The 18,256-nt window shown below is 42.0% G+C and overlaps 1 protein-coding gene across 1 annotated transcript in view; it reads left to right on the top strand.

Moving 5' to 3' along the window:
- WDR7 (WD repeat domain 7) overlaps positions 1 to 18,256 on the top strand; it is a 356,864-nt gene that overhangs the window by 81,919 nt on the left and 256,689 nt on the right. The window contains exon 14 of the mRNA XM_012804318.2: positions 1,204 to 1,418. Coding sequence (XP_012659772.1) covers positions 1,204 to 1,418 — 215 coding nt within the window. The remainder of the gene's footprint in view (positions 1 to 1,203; positions 1,419 to 18,256) is intronic.

Below are 18,256 nucleotides of genomic sequence, written 5' to 3'. Positions count from 1 at the left end.
TTAAAGGAGATGTGAGCTTTAAGTTTAACAGGATTGGCCAAATAAAGAATTACTAATTTGTCAAATATATTACCCTTAAGGATAAGAGATGAATGGTGGTTTGTTGTTGCTATAATTGTTTTTCTTTGATTACTGGTGAGTTTGATATCTTTCTGTGTTGTTATTGTCCATTTGTATTGTTTTCTGGATCGTATCCTTTGAACATGATTCTATTGGCTTATAATTTTTCCTTGTAGATTTGTTAGAAGTTTGTATTTTAAAGCTATTAACTCTAATCAACAGGTGGCTCCTGTGTGCAGCAGGGAACAGAACACTGGAAACTCTCTAGGTCTCGTGTAGTTCATATTCTTGGTAGGGAGAGGCAGGTCAAAGAGAACAAAAAACTTTTAACGTATAGTATGTTAGCTGGTGATGAGCGATGTGGAGAAAACAAAGCAGAAAAGGGAGAAGTTGATAAGATGGCAGCAACTCGCTGAAAATGTATCATTAGAGTATAGGCCCGAAAGGTGGCGATGAGGAAGGTGATGACGCCCCCTTTATCCATGAGAAAGAGGCTTGTGTTCTAACTTAGACAGGAACTGTGTAGATAAAGGTAAACGGAAAGGATGGCCACCGGAAAAGCTTTCAAGTAGTTATAAGTAGCTATTTTCACAAATATATGGGGAAACATTTAACTGAGTGGTGAGAGTTAAGAGTCAAGACTTTTCAGATAGAATGGAGAAGTTACAAGATTTTTTCTGTTTCGTGGAGGTTTCCTAGAGAAAGAGAAACTCTAGGAATTATTCAAGGAGAAAAAAAGAGCACCCCTTAGTAAGTTTTTTTGGTTGTTTGTTTTAGATTGATATACAACTTAGAGAACGGTTGCCATAGAATTTGATACTTGTAGTAGAGTAATGGTGTAGCCAAGAAAACCATCTGGGGATAGGACGAGAGTGGAAAATCCTGGAGGAGGTCGTTGGAATCTTGGCTGTGAACTTTACTTTTTTTGACATTGTGTCGGGGGCTTCATGGGAGAGGAAACGATGGAGGTGATGATGCCACACGGATGATCATTAGAAGCAGGAAGTACAAGAAGATATTTCTGGGAGGCATTGATAAAACATTATTCCTGTACAGCAGATTTTCATGCTATTTTCTTTACTTCAAAGCCATTTAGACCTTCTACAGTATCATGTAGTATTTGTGAACGTATCTGTCTCCCAGGAGCGTTGGATCGCTGCGTGATGGGGATCACAGCGGTGGAGATCCTGAATGCTTGTGATGAAGCCGTTCCTGCTGCTGTTGATTCCCTCAGTCATCCAGCAATCAACCTAAAACAAGCCATGACGAGACGCAGTCTTGCTGCCCTTAAAAACGTGGCCCACCATAAGCTACAAACCCTCGCAACTAACCTATTGGCATCTGAAGCATCGGACAAGGTAAGTTTTACATGGAGGGTCATGAGGTATGGAGGTCCCACTTCACTGCATTTGGGTGGGTCTTTGCTATGCGTTGGTGTGTCTTAGAGGACAATTTTTGAGAGATGACACTGTTGAAAAATAAACTTATGATTTTCATTTAGGTTTATCCAACATAGTTTGAGTAATTCTAGCATATGGGCAATGTGAAAAATAGATTTTTCTTACTATTGAAATATTTTAAAGTTATTCTGGCTGAATTAAGTGACTTTAGTTTCTGAAATTAGAGCAAACGTTGTATTGTAATCAGTCTGCTTGGCTTTTTAATAGTTTTTCTTTTAAGAGATTGAGCACTGCCTAATGTCTCCAGCAGGGAAAAAAAAAAGTCATTTAGGTACAACTAGGATGCCTGTAATTGTGACATAACATTTGTTTTAAAATTAGGTTCTGATTGTAGAAAGGTTAAGCCACTATAGGAATTTTAGAAAATACTTGAGAATAAGTGTGACGGAGTTGTACAGGACTGGAAATTTTCTGTGAGACTTAACTTCAGTGACACTTTCCTCACTGACACTTATAATCAATGCATACGTTACTTCTTCAGTTAACAGAAAATTATCCTATTAAAAAAAAAGAAACAATCTCAGTTCATTAATTGACTACTCATCTATGGTTTTCTAGAGCTAGCCACGGTGCGGTTTGTGGTTTTGGTGTAGTGGGGTCTTCTTAGAGCTAGTTTGTCTCTTCTGGTTCAGTGACACCTGGAGGCAATCCTAGTATTTCACGTGAATTACTATTTAAAATTCACCTTTCATCTAAATATTCCTTAGAGATATTAATGGAGAGCATTAACACTTTTATTTTCATCCTCTTCTTCTTGATTTTCAGTTTTTAAAAAATAATTAGACATGCAGATAAATAGCAAAGGGGTTGAAAGTCTCCTGTACAAAGTTGACAGTTACTGTGAGTTGGTGAGTGCCGGTGACATATGGGGTATGATGGGCAGTCCGCTGAGCCACTTCCTTTAGTAACTGGCAGTAGTACCACCCTTTATCATTCTTCCTTCTCTCAAACTTTATGTGTATTATCTGCTGTGCTGTGTTTCTCAGAAATTAGAATCGTGAAATTCTTCTGCATTTTTGCTTTTATTCTTTATGCTTTTAGTCACGCGCTCTAAAGTTTGAAAAGAAACCACAGCTTCAGTGGATTTGCCAGGCCTGTAATTTCTTTCCAGGAATCACATAGCTGTCCTTGGGAATTCATGCTATATAATTTTCATTTGGGGCAAATTTACAATATGCGGAGGGGCATGTATGTAGGTCAGACAACTCACAAATATATTCTTTTACTTGATGGAATCCCTTAGATGTAAACATTCGGAAAAATAATTATATAACTGGAAAATTAAAGAAACGTAAGTGGTACAGTAACAGTTATGAATGGCTTTTGTAAGTGGTCATGGTCCATTATGTGATTTTTACAATCTTGTTTGTCCCTGTTTTAATAGCGTATTTTATAGTGCAATTAGTGATAAAAGCACCAGATATCAGAGACACTACACTTAACGTATTGTAAAATAGATTGCTTGTAAACCTCCTTAGTCTTGTAGCAGTGGTAATTGTTGCCTGGCCTACAAGGAAAACAATTATAGAAGGGAGGAAGAAGGCTTAGGAAGCTGAGGCTGCAGGAGGATAATCACTTTATGAAAAATGTATGTTGGCTGCACTGTGGGGGATTTCTCATGTCGAGTTTGAGGCTCCTTCTGCAGGGAATACTTAGAGCTGTCCTCTGGATGGTTTTCTGACCTCTGACCAAATACCTGTCCCCCCCCCGCCCCCCTGCTTTGCAGTCTCCAGACCCTCTCTGTTCCCGAATGGCTTTTGCCCTGCGTTCAGTTTTGCATTGTCCCCTTTGATTTTGGTGAGTGTGGTGTCCAGATAGAACTCACTCTCCTTCCCACCATCTCTGTATTGTCGGTGTTCCAGGACGTCCTGGAATTATCTCAAGTTCATCCCCTCCTTTACTTTTGTTCCTTGTGACGCCATGGAGACCATGGTTGTTCATTTGAGAAGACCATCTGGGGATGAATAATTTTTTGTTGTAGTGTAATAGACACTGAGCAGCACTTCTCTCCCACCCATATCATGCCAGCAGCACCTCTCTTTCAGCAGCTGTGACAATCAAGTCTTTAGATGTTGCCAAGTTTACCCAGGAAGGCAAAGCTACTTCTGGTTTAACTCGACACCACTCTTTTCTCTGTTTAGCAGGCAACGATAATAAACAAGCAAGCAAACAAACACACACCACTCTGGGGAAAAAATGATTGGAGCAGTAGGAATCCTGCATCCAGTTGCCTCTTCCTTTCCCCCACGGCTGTCTTTACTCAAGCCATCCCCAGCTCTCATTTCCTCTCCCACCTCTGGCAGAATTCTTACAGTCTTTTTGTGTTTGCATGCTCCTCTTCATACCTTCCCTAAAACACTTTACACTTTGCATGGGCCATTTCCTCCCTCACCCCACTCATTTATTTCTGTCTTCCCTACTAGATTTTAGCTTCTTGTAGACAGGAATTGAGTTTTTCATCTTTTTATTTCCAGTGCTCTACGTAGTATGATTATACTATGTTGTAGTATAACTCTATGCAACATGGTATATACTAGTGAAAACATCGTAAGTGTTCAAGAAATTTGATAGGAAATTAGTTTAGAGGTGTAGCTTGGAATCATCTTGTGGAAGAACTTAATGCGGAGCTGAGGACTCAGGTCAGTGGGTGGTGACATGATGTTGAACGGGTTTTACAGATTTTGTTTAAGAAATATTTTGTCGCGTCTAACATATGTATGTGGGACTTTTATAAATGTTGATATGGAAACTGAATTTTGAGGCTACTGGAACGATCTGGTGAGAGGTAATAGAGACTGGAAATAGGGGTGAGCAGTGGAAATGGAGAGGAGGGAACGGCTTGCAGCTGTTGTGTAGATTGGATTCACAGGACTTCACAAATCAGTAGCACATGAGTGTGACATTCAGGATTATTTCAGAGACCCAGGTTCAGCTGAAGGGAGAATTGCAGTGGGGCGAATAGAAATGTGCAGACCAGGAAATAGGCTTTGAGGATGATTGTAACAGAGGACATTTGCCTCTTCTAGGTGGTGTTGGGAGATGGGGTGTGTGAGAGAGAGGAGCAAAATACCTTGGAGAAAGAAGTTACATGGTGAGAAGAGCAGGGACGTGAGTGCAGAACCTGAATTGGACAGCAGTTCCCATTTTGAGGTGCCTGCTATCATCAGATCTTTCCAGATATGCTACCTCCTGTTGCAACCCCTGTGGCCCTGGTCTCCATCGCTGCAGGCATGAGGGATTAGAAGTCTAAGCTTGCAGGAGGCGGGCTAACCTTGATTGCAGGTAGCCCCGAGCAACCTCCACAGTAGCCTTTTATTGAGATGGTACTTTGCAGGTGTAGGGAGTATTAGACAATGACTGTGTGCCTAAGGATCGCCAGAGGCTTGGCTCTTTCTCCTAAAGAACACCTGTGGATGAATTGCCTGAGGGTCCGCCCCCCAGCTGCAAATCATCTTGCTCAGAGGTCGTCTGGCTCTTGGTGTCCTCTACAACCTTCCCAGGGGGAGTGAGTTAGTATGCCCCCCGCCCTCTGTTTGCAAATGGTGCTCCTAAAAGACAGTTGGATAGAACAAGGATTGGCAAATTCTTTCTATAAATGGCTAGCTAGTTTTAGGATTTGTGGGTTATCTTTGTAATAGTGACTTGACCTCTGTGTTATGGGATGGAAACAGCCACAGACAATATGTAAAAAATGAGCACAGCTGGCTTCCAATAAAACTTTTTACAAAAGCAGGGTGTGGGCTGGGTTTTGACCCATGGTTGCAGTGTGCTGACCCCCGTGTCACAAGATGACATTATCAGTATCACAATTGTAGGTCTCCCATGGAATGACCTTTGCTTTGTTCTTAAAAAGCAGCTCAGAGGAGTAGTTAAGAACCTGGTTTCTCCTAACAAGTATGTCTGTGTTCACGTCATACCCCTGTACCTTGCCAGTTGTGGGTGACCTTGGGCAAGTAACCTTGAATGGTCTGTCATTTTTAAAACAAAATTCACACTTCCTACAGTGACCTATGAGGCCCTGCCTGATCAGACTTATGCCTACCTCATTTTATTTTATTCTTCAGCGCTTGATTATTCCAGTTGTAGCCATCTGACTCTTTAAAAAAATGGATATATGTTGAATAGATTAGTTAATGAGAAAAATGAATAAACTTGATTTAGTACCTTTTGACTATTGGTAATACCTTGTAAAAACTTGGGGTAAAATTTAAGATAGAAACTTGTATGTAACTTTATCCTTTAAGAAATAAATGCTTTTCAAGTTGTATCTTCAGATAATGTAATTGAGGGACAGAGTGTGGAATTGGAAAAAATGTGAAGATGGAACGCATACTTAGGTGGCAGAAAGAGATGAGCCAGTGAGAGGCAGAGAGAGAGATCCTAAAGGCAAATTCTAGCTCACACATACAATTGAGAACCAACCTTTGTAAAGGAAGAAAAGGCTGGCAGTTGATCAGAGAGTACAATGGCAAAGTATTGGTGAATAAAAAAGTATTTACATTTAGTTAAGTTGGAAAGTCATTGGTGGTCGTGAGGACAGCTGTTTTGATAGAGTTACTTGTGTCAGAACTTAGAGTACGAGGAACGAGAATGAATATGAGATGGAGTCAGGAAGGAGACGATGGGGAAGAAATTTGCTTTTGATGGAAAAAGAAGGTAGGTGGCTGGAGAGTTAACGGCAGGGTTTATAATCTGTTTCGATCACCGAATTTTGTGTTGGTGGAGAGCGTGATTGGTGCAACAATGTAGGAGGATGTGGTGGTAAGAACAGAGCTGGAGAGTTCACCCTTACTAGGAATTATTTCCTTGTAATTGGTAATAATGGAAGAGAGGGAGTTGAAGATATCAGGTTATTTGCAGTGGAAGAGGATACAATTAGGGGTTACATAGGTTAAAAGGAAAGACGTGGTTTTAGTCCCTTGAAGATTCGGCCATTTTCTTTCCTTCTTTTTTGTTTTTAAGCCCCACAACCCCCAACATCAGTACAGTACTGGATTAGTAGTCAGAGGATTTGTAAAATGTAAATAACCAGGTGATCATAGATTGCATGGTAGTGTTCAGCGAATGTGTATAGATGAATATGCTGAGAAGGTGGGTCTGAGCATATCAGGCGATCTTTTTGACAAGTTTTCTTATGAAGCATCTGCCATAGATGCAGTTCTTGGAGAGGTCATCTTGGGGGATGTGTTGGGCCAGAGGGATTTTATTAGTGAAGCCAGACAGAGAGCCCTCCCTGCCATGAAGTTTACTCCTTAGGAGAAGTGTGTGTAATTTTCTGTTCAGCACCTTTATATCCTGGGTATTGTTGGACCAGTCAGAATCACCCTAGTTGTATGGATAAATGACAAAGTTGAGGAAAGTGAAAGATGACTAGGATGATTTATCTTTTACCTTGCCTTTTCTCTTTCTGTTGTCTAATTAGTCAAAAGCCTGAAAAAAAAAATGAATGGGCTAAATTTGCAAAGGTCAGAAGCTTTGTATTCTGTGTAACTAGGGGAGAGAATGGAATTTAGAAGTCAAATGTAACCTACTAAGAACACGATCTGTGTTTTTTGCTTACAGAATTCACTCTGTAAAAAAAAAAATCGTACTGATTGAATTGACTTTCTGATTCATTGTGAAAAGGGCACTGTAAGGTACACAAGCCAGAATGACGTTGTGTAGAGGACGATACCTGGCCTTGTCTGGTGGACAGTTTTTGTCCTTGGAAGAATTTTTGTGATATATATGACCTTTGAAGAATCAATTAAACTTGCTTAACATTCTACCTCAAAACTTCAATGAATATTTTAACAGAAAATATGAATATGTTGATTGTATGTGTATTATATGAGCATATAAATTCAGTTTTGTTACTAGGACAAAATTTTAAATTATATTAATTGCTATCAAGTCCTTAACAAAGTTAAGAAGCCTTAGCGGAGCTATCTAGTCTTAGGGAAACTGAAGAGGAAATGTCTGTTTCATCTGTCTCTGTCTATGAGAGAAATATATTTTCTCAGTTAAGTAAGGAAACAGTTGTCACCTTCTATTCTGTAAGAAGTATTGAGAGATATTAGAATATTATTCCAGTAATTAAAAAAAATGACCTTCTAACATGGAAGGTACTTGTTATCAGCTTAGGTGGTTGTGTGATGTAGAGATATTTTAATAAATGGTCAGTTTCTGACATAAGAACAGATACAATATCTTGAAAGAATTCTATTTTGGGTATCATAATAATTGCATTCAGAATTTTGATTGCTTTCTGGATGCTGGCAGTTGTCAATGGAGAACAATAATTGGAATTTTTTCTTTTCAATGATTATTGACATATTAAAATATAGACTTTGTGTATTTTGTGAAATGTCCAGACTTAGCATAACATTATTATTTGGGGGGCCAAGTTTTAATTTTTTTATTTTAATTTTTTATTTTTTTTGACACAGAGTCTCACTTTGTTGCCCTCAGTAGAGTGCTGTGGCATCACATCTCACAGCAACCTCAAACTCTTGGGCTTAAGTGATTCTCTTGCCTCAGCCTCCCAAGTAGCGGGGACTATAGGTGCCCTCCACAATGCCTGGCTGTTTTTTGTTGTTGTTGTTGTAGTTGTTGTTTAGCAGGCTGGGGCTGGGTTCAAACCCACCAGCCCTGGTGTATGTGGCCAGCATCCTAACCCCTGAGCTATGGTCACTGAATCTGGTCAAGTTTTTAAAGTTTAACTTTTTAAATGGGAAACTATGCATTCCTTAAAAAAAGTAGGACTATTGAATGTTAATTAACTTTTTCTGGTAACACGGCTTGAACGTTGGTTATGATGTTGTGTTTTAGATGGAGCTATAGATAAAATATTACATACACATCTTCTCCCTTACCAGCTTTCCTAGGTTGCTGAATTACTTTCTAAATTGCTACCTCTCCTTCTCTCTCTGCTATTCTCTTAGCTAATTATTGTGGACACTGCCAATCCCTGCTACTCTATTTCTATTTTTCTCTTAAAATTGATATATTTGGGTTTAGATCTACTATCTTAACATTTAAATGTTACTGAACTCACCTTTTTTTATTAACTCTCTTCTAATTCTCTTATAAATTAAACAATTATTTTATTTTCCCCTCCACATGCTTGTTGACTATAGCTACTGTTAGTATTCTTTTAGTTTTTACCTTAGAGATTATAAATGCATTTTCCTCTTCCTACAGGCTAAGACAAATTATTATTATTATAATTTCTCTGATAGCGCCAGGGCGTTACAACACTGTAAGTCCCTTTGTCCCTTCTTTTTAGGTTTTAGTTGTCATGTATTGTAATTTTAGTTGCATTTTAAATCCAACAACATGTTATTATTTTGTTCAGTCAATATTATTTAATGTGTAGCCTCATAGTTAACTTTTCCTCGTTCTTTTTATCTTTTACTTTTCCGTGTTTTCATCTAAGATCATTTTCCTTCTGCCTGAGGAACTACACATTAAGTTTTGGATTGTCAGAAAAATGTTCTCCATTTTTGAAGGACATATTGGCTGATTATCGATTTTTAGATTGGTGGTTATTATCTTTTACTACTTTAAAGATTTTGTTATCTTCTCATTTTTTACCCCCTGGCCCCCCCACCCCCCCCTTCTAAGAAACCAGACATCACTCTTCTTGTTGCTCCTGTCAAGGTGATGTGTCTTTTTCCTCTTGTTGATTTTAAGGTTTTCTCTCTCACTCTCTTCTCTCTTTTTTAATTTTTAGCAGTTTAAATATGCAGTGCCTGGGTGTGGTTTTCCTTGTATTTATACTGCTTGCAGTTTCCATAGCTTCTTGAATCTGTGAGTTTGTCTTTCACTAATGCAGGGACATTTTTGGTCACTATGTTTTAAACTCTGTTACATTTCTCTCATCTCTCTTGGGGTAAAATGTTTTTGTTACATGGATACCTTTCTCCATTTTAATTGTTTTTTGAGACAGAGTCTTATTATGTCACCCTCTGTAGAGTATGGTGGCATCACAGCTCACAGCAACATCAAACCCTTGGGCTTAAGCGATTCTCTTGCCTCAGCCTCCTAAGTAGCTGGGACTACAGGCACCTGCCACAATGCCCGGTTATTTTTTGTCGCAGTTGTCATTGTTGTTTAGCAGACTCAGGCTGGGTCAGTGCATGTGGCCAGTGCCTTAACCAGTGTGCCGAGCCCCTTCTCTATTTTCAAAATTAAAACTACATTTCTCTGGTTTCCCGTTCTTCTCTCTAGTTTTTTACCTTTTTCTCCCTGTGTTTCAGTGTGTATATTTTCTGTGTTTCACATCACTAATGTTTTCTGCTGTTTTTCCACAAACTTGTCTATTGCGTTTTCATGTTTAGCTGTTATTGTGTTTATTTTTAGAGTACTCTTTTGATCCTTTTTACAGATTTCAGTTGTCTGACGTCTGTGTCATCCTGTTTTCTTCCCTTCTCACCAGGACCTTGGTCCTTGAAATTCAGTTTTCAACTTTATCTCTTTTCATCTTCTCTCTCTCCCATGTCCTCTGTTTTCTTGACCATATTCAGCCTAGTTGTTTTGAAGTTTTTGTCTGTCAGCGCTCATATTTTCTATCATTGGTGAGTTCCTCTTGGTTGCCTGTATTGTCAGTGTTGTGCTCTCATCTGACCTCTTGGCCTGTCTAGTAAGTTTGAGTAAATACCAGAGATTGTATTAAAAACAGTTCTAGTGTGTTCACATGATATGCTCTTCTAGAGAAAGTTTGCCCTTTCTCTGCTGTTCGGATAGCACAAAGGCTGATTAACTTAACATAATTGGAGATAACTAGAGTCACGTCCAGGCTGCAGTAGTTTAAATCTCGGCCTGCCTGTGGTTTTACTCCCACCTCTCTAGTGCAGCCTTTCAGGGCTTCCAGCTGAGAGCCTTGGTTGTTGAATCCTGAGTCTAACCCTTCCTTCTTAACATGACTGCCCTGCCCAAATTCCGCTCTGAGTTCTAGAGGGTTCTGCAGGGTTCTTAGTCTCCCCCCACAACTGTAGTATTTGGCACAAACATGAGGAGAATGGCTGTGTGTCATCCTGTTTTTTTCCCCTCCCTTCTCATCAGGACCTTGCTCTCTTGAAAATTCAATTTTCTTTCTCACTGTGCAAGAATTTTAACAGCTCATTTGCTTATTCTATTCCCTGTGACAGTCCTGCTGCTTGCTGGATCTCTGCTTTGATTTATCCAAGGTACTTTAAAATCATCACATCTAAGGTTGAAATCATAATTATCATCCTTTTGAGCCAACATCCCATTCTTGGCTCAGCGCCTGTGGCTCAAGCGGCTAAGGTGCCAGCCACATACACCTGAGTTGGCGGGTTTGAATCCGGCCTGGCCTGCCAAACAACAATGATGGCTGCAACCAAAAAAAATAACTGGGCGTTGTGGGGAGCGCCTGTAGTCCCAGCTACTTGGAGGTGGATAGGGTGACCAGACGTCCCGCTTTTGGCAGGACAGTCCCACTTTTGAACAATATGTCCCGTGTTGTTTTTAAAAAGTCCCGATTTTTGGAAAGAATGCATGAACAGGTGGGAGAGCAGGAAGGGAATATACGGTTTTCGGCTGCCATGTGGCTATTTCGCCAGAATATGAGTTGTATATTACTTTTGTTAATTTTGTAATGTTAAACTGTAATAATAACAAATAATTGTTGAGAAGTGATTATCGAGAACTGCTTATCAAAGTTTGCATTGTTGTCAGGCCCTGCCCTGCCCCATCCCCGCCCCTGCCCCTTGCCCTGCCCCTGCCCTCCCCCGGCCATGTTGTCCCACTTTACAGATGTTAAAATCTGGTCACCCTAGAGGTGGAGGCAGGAGAATCGGTCCAGCCCAGGAGTTGGAGGTTGCTGTGAGTTGTGATGCCATAGCACTCTACCCAGGGCAACAGCTTGAGGCTCTGTCTCAAAAAACAACAACAACAACAAAAATCCCATTCTTTATTATTCTCTACCATGCAGAGCAGCGGTTCTCAACCTGTGGGTCACGACCCCTTTTTAACAATGAAAATACATTTTAGCATTAGGAAGGTTGAGAACCACTGATGTAGAGTGTACCAACTGTGGCCTACAGGTCTGCAGGGCCCTTGAGCTAAGAATAGTTTTTATAATTAAAAAAATTTCTTAAAACACACAAGAATATGTACTAGAAACCTTGTGAGGCCCTCAAGGTTTATAATATTTGCTATATATCTCTTTATAGAAAACGTTTGCCAGCACTTTCTCTATCTTAGTAAGTGTCACCACTGTTTGTCCCCTTGTAGGTATTAAAAATCATAGATTTTATCCCCCCCTTGAAATCCAATCCAAAATGAACTTTATCATTTTATCATTTTCTAAAAGCAATTTGCTCTCTGCCTCTGCCACCCTTCTAGTTTGTCCCCTTTCCCCAGATAAAACCTTACAATTGATCTTTCTGCAATTAGTTGGCCCTCCCTGCCCCACAACTGTGATACCTGCTGCAAGTTCTCCATTAAAATAAAATCCACTTTCATAGGGCTCTCACACACATAAACAAGTACACGACGTGTAGTGTAAGTGAGTTCACATGTGTAAATCAGTGTGAGTGCGCATCATGTGTATATATTTTGGAGTTTGAGAATTGTGGACATTTCCAACTCAAGTTAACTTTGCACCAGCTTTTCTCCAGTTTGAAGGAAATGAGTTTTAGGTTACTCTGAGTGCAGAATTAACTATTACATCAAGGAGTTGAACTTTCAAAAATAGTTTGTATTTACTAACTTTTTTGGTGATTACAGGGTTTTAGTTCTTTTCCCTTCTTAAAGGACCCTTGAATTAGACATGACTGTTTATTGTGATGATTGCATAACACATTCAAATAATGCCATACACAGGGGACCCACCCTTCCCCAAACTTAATAAACCCATGTTTTTAGTGCCTATTGACCCTGTGTTTTGCACATTATAAGTGTTCGGTTGGTCTGTGAAGGGAATTTGTAGTTCATACTGAATTTAATTCACCATATTCTGAACCAGGGAAAAGTGGCCTTGTTCTGTGCTGGGCTTTTCACTGGCCTGGGGGACAGGTCTCACTGTCTTGCCATGGCATCATCTTAGCTCACAGCAAACTCAATCTCTTGGGCTCTGGCCATCCTTTTGCCTCAGCCTCTGACGTAACTGGGACCAGAGGCGCCCAACATGACGCCCAGCCAGTTTTTCTATTTTTAGTGAAGACGGGGTTTCGCTTTACTCATGCTTGTCTTGAACTCAAGAGCTCAAGCAATCCACCCACCTTGGCTTCCCAGAGTGCTAGGATTACAGGCGTGAGGCACTGCAGCTGGCTTCTGTGCTGGTTTTAAATTCAGAACAGTTTTGTTTTGCCTTGGAAATACCTTAACAAAAACAGAAGGTATTAGATCATTTTGGAATGAATGTGAGATGCAGCAAAGGAGACATTTCTTTGGCTGCCCCACATAATGAATGAAATGGCAGACTGCTGAGAGAATAGTCTCCGAGAGAGAAGGAGCGCGAGGTCGGTTAGACCCCACGAGCTTGTCAGCAGCCAGATCGCCTTAGCTGGTGAGAGTGTGACACTTCATATTCAAGTCTTATTTGAGAACTCAAAGGTGTTGTGACGTAATTTGATAGAGGTACAAAGATTTGTGGCTAATGTTTAATATTTTAGTACTTTGGGGGAAGAAGTAATTTCTTCTCTTCTGATATGCTTGAAAATCTGCTCTTTATTAGACCATACAAAGGATTTTCAAACTTCTTGACTTTTATAGCCCCCCCCCCCACTTAGAAGATAATTGAATCTGTCAAGTTCAGTTAAACATTTCTTGGGTTTGGCCCTGAAGAATCAAATGAATAAGATGTGATATTTACCTTCAGGAAATATAAACAGGTGAACACAGTGCAGTGCGTAGGAGGGCTGGGAAATGCAGAAGCTGCTGCAGAAACCTGTCCCAGCCTGAGGTGAGGTCAGGACTGGCTCCTTGGAGGAAGGGACATTAAAGGATGAATAGATACAGTCAGGGATGGGTGGAGACGGGTTTGCAGTGTTCTGGGACAAGTGAGCGTTGTAAGCAGAGAGGAGGGGGAAATGCCAAGTGCATTCGGTGCCCTTGGGAGGCAGGTGGAGATGGAGGTGAGCTGATTCAAGCACTGTGCGATGCTGCTTCAGCTTCGTCTTTTACCACAGTGGCCTCCAAACTTTAAAAAAATAGCTTTATAATCCTTTTTTCATAGGGAATTTTATATGTAAGCCAGTCTGCAAAACATACCAGAGGGACTAGAGAGGGGAGTTTAAATTCAAGAATAGTTTGCATTGTGTTGGCGGGACCTGAAGGTTGAGTAGGTGTGGGTGGCAAGGGAAGCTGCTCTCGGGCTTCTCCACTGGGTGACTGAACAGAAAGTGGCTCCGTCAAGTGTTGTAGCGAATGTATGACCAGCTTTTGTGGTGGATGATGATGAGTTGCTTTGTTTATGGCGAGTATGAGGCCGCTGTGGGTATCCATGTTCCCACGTCTCTCAGTTAAATCTAAGGGAGTGAAACTTGAGGTGTGGGTGGGTGATGTGACAAAGTGAAGAATCTCCAGCATACAGATGGTCCCCGCCACAGTGGGAGTGGATGAGAGCCTCCGTAGGTAGACTCTGGGGTGACTGACGTGAAGGGAGGAGGAAGAGGGGATGATTAGAGCAGGAGCGTGCAGGCGTGTGAGGAGAGTGAGGACAACGCACAGACCTGCAAACACAGGGGAGGGAGAGTTCAGGACGGGAGGCCGCGATCACTTGCATCAAGGGCAGTGGCTTCTGAGTGTTAGAACTATCAAAAGGTATTTGCCAGGGAGGTCATTAGTAGTATTCTTCACAACTGTCTTCCAAGGACATCGGAGGCAGAAGCTGGATTGTGGTGGGTTTACGTGTGAATGGGAGGTGTGGAAATGGAAATAGCAAGTGTAGCACACTCATAAAAGTCTGTATGAGGCAGGGAGGAAGGAGAGAGTAGCGGGAGGAGGTTATTTTTGGAGACAGTTGGGGATATTTGTGGGCTGAGGTTGAAGAGCCAGTAGGGAGGAAGGCTTACCTAAGATCAGGTGAGGGAGGGATTGCTAAGACGGGCTCCCCAGGGGACGAGAGACTGAGCGATTTCAAAGGTAGAGGGAAGGGGTTGGCTTTGGAGGAGGAAAACCTTGTTTCTGAAACTGAAGGGAGAGAAGACAGGCTGGGTGTCTGGATGGGCCTATGTCTGGGGGCAGTGGGTGGGAATTGAGGAGCAAACATTCCTAAAGCAAACACCCGAGTAGCGGAAGGGAAGGAGGTGGAAATTGGGGCATGAGAGAGGGAGCTAAGAGCAGGTAAAAGGATTCACTGGGAGTTTGTAGTTGTGACAGGCTGTAATAATCTGGAGGGAAAAGTGGAGGAAGAAAATATGCATTTTAGCACTGTTTGAGTATTGCAGTTTTGTAATGCAGTTAAAAGGGGATGGAGGGCAGTTGTGAAAGACTGATTGACAGGATGACCATGGGGTCCAGGCTGGATGGGGGAGGAAGGGAAGGAGGTGGATAGTGTTTGAAGAAACTTTGGAGTCCTGGGACTGAATGCCCCCTTGATAGTGGGCCCCAAACTGTGCTACACATTGAAATCACATACAGATCTTTAAGAACTATTGGTACCTGGTCCTACTAGAGGACGTTCCCATGTAATTGGTATGCGACGGGACCTTGGGCGTGGTCAGAGGTCCCCAGGTGATTCCAGTGTGCAGAGGTTTGGGAAGCACAGGCCTAGGAGGTTGAAGATCAGGTGTGAGGAAGGCCTGGCAGTAGAGAAGGTTGTGTTCAGGGTGGCGATATTCAAGGCTTCTCAGGTGAGGACAGGACCCAGTGTGCTTACCATGGCAGTGGTTGGCGGAGGCAGAGTGGAAGGTGAGTTGACTGGAGTTGAGCTAACCAAGGAGCTGCAGAGGTCACTCAGCCTTTGGTGATGCACTTACCCAGTCTTCCCTTACCACTGTGACAAGAGGGCACTGCTGGGCTCAGCACCTGTAGCTCAGTGGTTAGGGCACCGGCCACATACACTGGGGCTGGCGAGTTTGATCCTGGCCCAGGCCTGCCAAACAACAATGACAACTACGACCAAAAAAAATAGCTGGGCATTGTGGCAGACGCCTGTTGTCCCAGCTACTTGGGAGACTGAGGCAAGAGAATCGCTTGAGCCCAAGAGTTTGAGGATGCTGTGAGCTATGACTCCATAGCACTCTACCAAGGGTGACATAGTGAGACTCTGTCTCCAAAAAAGCTGTGATGCCATGGGCACTCTACTGAGGGCGACATAGTGAGACTCTGTCTCCAAAAAAAAAAAAAAAAAAAAAATTGTGCACTGCTAGCTCACCGAGAGGCTAGTTTGGATACAGGGATGAGTATATTATTTAACAAGAGGACTCATACTTGTCTCATTTTAGTGTCTTAGAAAAAATTAGTATTTTAAAATATTGTTGATGCAAATAAAAACCCTCAAGCAAACTAAAGGGTGAAACTAATAGGAATCGTATAATTTAAAGCAAGAGTAACAGCTTTTGAAAGCCGGCATTTATGAAGCATTGGTATCAAAACATCCCTTTGGTGGGATATTCCTCATATGCAGTTACTCTACAATTCAGAATAGTACGAGGTCCTGTTAGAATACTGAAAGTCTCTAGTTTAGTCAAGGGCTAATTTAAGATTATAAGTAGCAAAATATAAAAATATCACCTGTAGCATAATGAGCCAATGTAAGCTCAGTAGCTCACTTTGTTACTGAATGACTGTAAGTTTAACATTATGTGTTCGCCCTCCTACATTGAATCCTTTGGCGTCCTGTAAGGAGTCCCCTCGACCACAAGGGAACTTATGCAGACCATAAGTTGAAAATCACTGACTCATGTGGATGGTGACATCTCCTAGGATGACAGATGGCCAGCAGGGCTGTGAGCTAGTGACAGTGATTTTGAGGTTTTAAAATTTTTCCAAGGCAAAACACATAAGGTAATTTATATGGCACGGTATTGCAGCCTCTAAAATTCACCTTGGATGGAAGTGTGTTTGTCAGTTATCTCAAGGAGGCAGTTGACTGCAGTGTGCAAGGACAGGAAGCGTAATTGGTGTGTAGAGGTTGTGGTTGCAGTCCTGTACGGTGCCCTCATGGACTGGGATGGGCAGAATATATCCAAAGGTCTTTCCATTAATGTCTTCCACTCATCTCTTTCTCCTTATTTGGTGTCAAAATGCTTAGTTTTTCTTAATCACATTCACAACTCAATCATAGTCACGCCCAGCAGCCATCAGCATTGGTGAAAATGACATTTTCTTAGGCAAATGGTTGGGTAGAAAGTGAGGATAGCAAAAAGAAAAAGAAAGACAGAAGGATGGGGGTTATTAGCATAAGCCAGGATTTTAGTTTTTTCAGTGTACCGCAGCTGGGTCCTCTAGTCTTCACTCATATTTCAGTAAATGTCTTGCTATTTGCGGTGCCTGGAATGCCCTCGTCACCTCCTTCCCTGCCTACCAGGTGCTACCAGGTGCCTACCAGGTACTCATCTCACAATCCTTAGCCCTATGACCACTGTCCTTGCAAAGGCCCCCTGAATTTTTCAACTAATCCAGCCAGATCAGGCAGAGTGAGTCGAGTCTCCCTCTGATCATCCGGCAGCTTGGTTTGTTTTTATCCTAGGACTCATTCTTATTCTGTACCATAAGTGAATGTGTACGCTTATTTGTTTCCATGTCTACTTCTGTGTGTCCGAGTTTCTCAGCCTCAGCGCTCTTGGCATTTTGGGTTGGATCATTCTTTGTTGTGGAGGATTGTCTGGAGCACTGTAGGATTTTTAGCCTCCGCCCCCTAGATCCTGTTATCACCCCTCCCAATTGTCACTAAGAAAATGTCTTCAGATATTGCCTAATGTCATCACTGGTGGCAGGGGAGGAAGTCGCCGCTGGCTGAGCCTAGGAGCTCCTCGAAGGACCCCACGCAGTGTTTCTCCTGCTATTTCTAGTCTCCAGCATGAGTGTCCATTGAGTAGCTGTGAGTGACCTAGTTTTGAGGGTTGACTCACATGGAGTGGGTTCACCCTTTCTCTCACCACCTCCTTCCTCCGTCTCCCTGCAGAACTAATGCCGAGAACCTCTCGGTTGCTAGAATGCTTCAGAACATGTAGGAGATGTCAGATACAGGAGGAGCCTGACTTTCTCCTATACTGTCACCATTGACTTGCTCTGCGACCCCGGGTGACTGATTCTTAAAACTTCAATTTGTTTTTAGCTTTAGAATTGGGATAATAGGGTTGTAAGGAAGTTAAGTAGGATAACATGTTTGAAAACATTTATCTCAACAGGTGTTCAACACTAGCTTAATATTCTTGATTGATAGATTGATTCTTGCATTCGTTCCGCACATATCCAGTACGTACTATAGGGCAGGCCCTGGACTGGAACCCGGTGGAGAGTGCCTTAGTTATATCTATGCCCAGTACGTGCTGGCTGTGAGGAGTCTCTGCTCTGATGTGGGAGATAGGAGTGCAGTTTACTGTGGTGAGCTTGATGCCACTGAAGGTGTGAACCAGGTGGGAGAGAGCCCCAAGGAGACAGGTGCAGGTGGGGACGGTGAACTCCCAGAGAGAATAGTGAGACTTGGGCCATTTGGGCCATGTTGAGAGAAATGAGTTTAAAATAAGTTGGAGTCTGGTTGGGTGCAGTGGCTCACACTTATAATCCTAGCACTTTGGGGGGCCAAGGCAGGAGGATTGCTTGAGGCAATCAGTTGGAGT

This window comes from Otolemur garnettii, unplaced genomic scaffold, assembly GCF_000181295.1.
Source record: "Otolemur garnettii isolate 467f Iridium unplaced genomic scaffold, OtoGar3 scaffold00027, whole genome shotgun sequence".
Lineage (NCBI taxonomy): Eukaryota > Metazoa > Chordata > Mammalia > Primates > Galagidae > Otolemur > Otolemur garnettii.
This window is presented reverse-complemented; position numbering and strand designations above follow the sequence as displayed.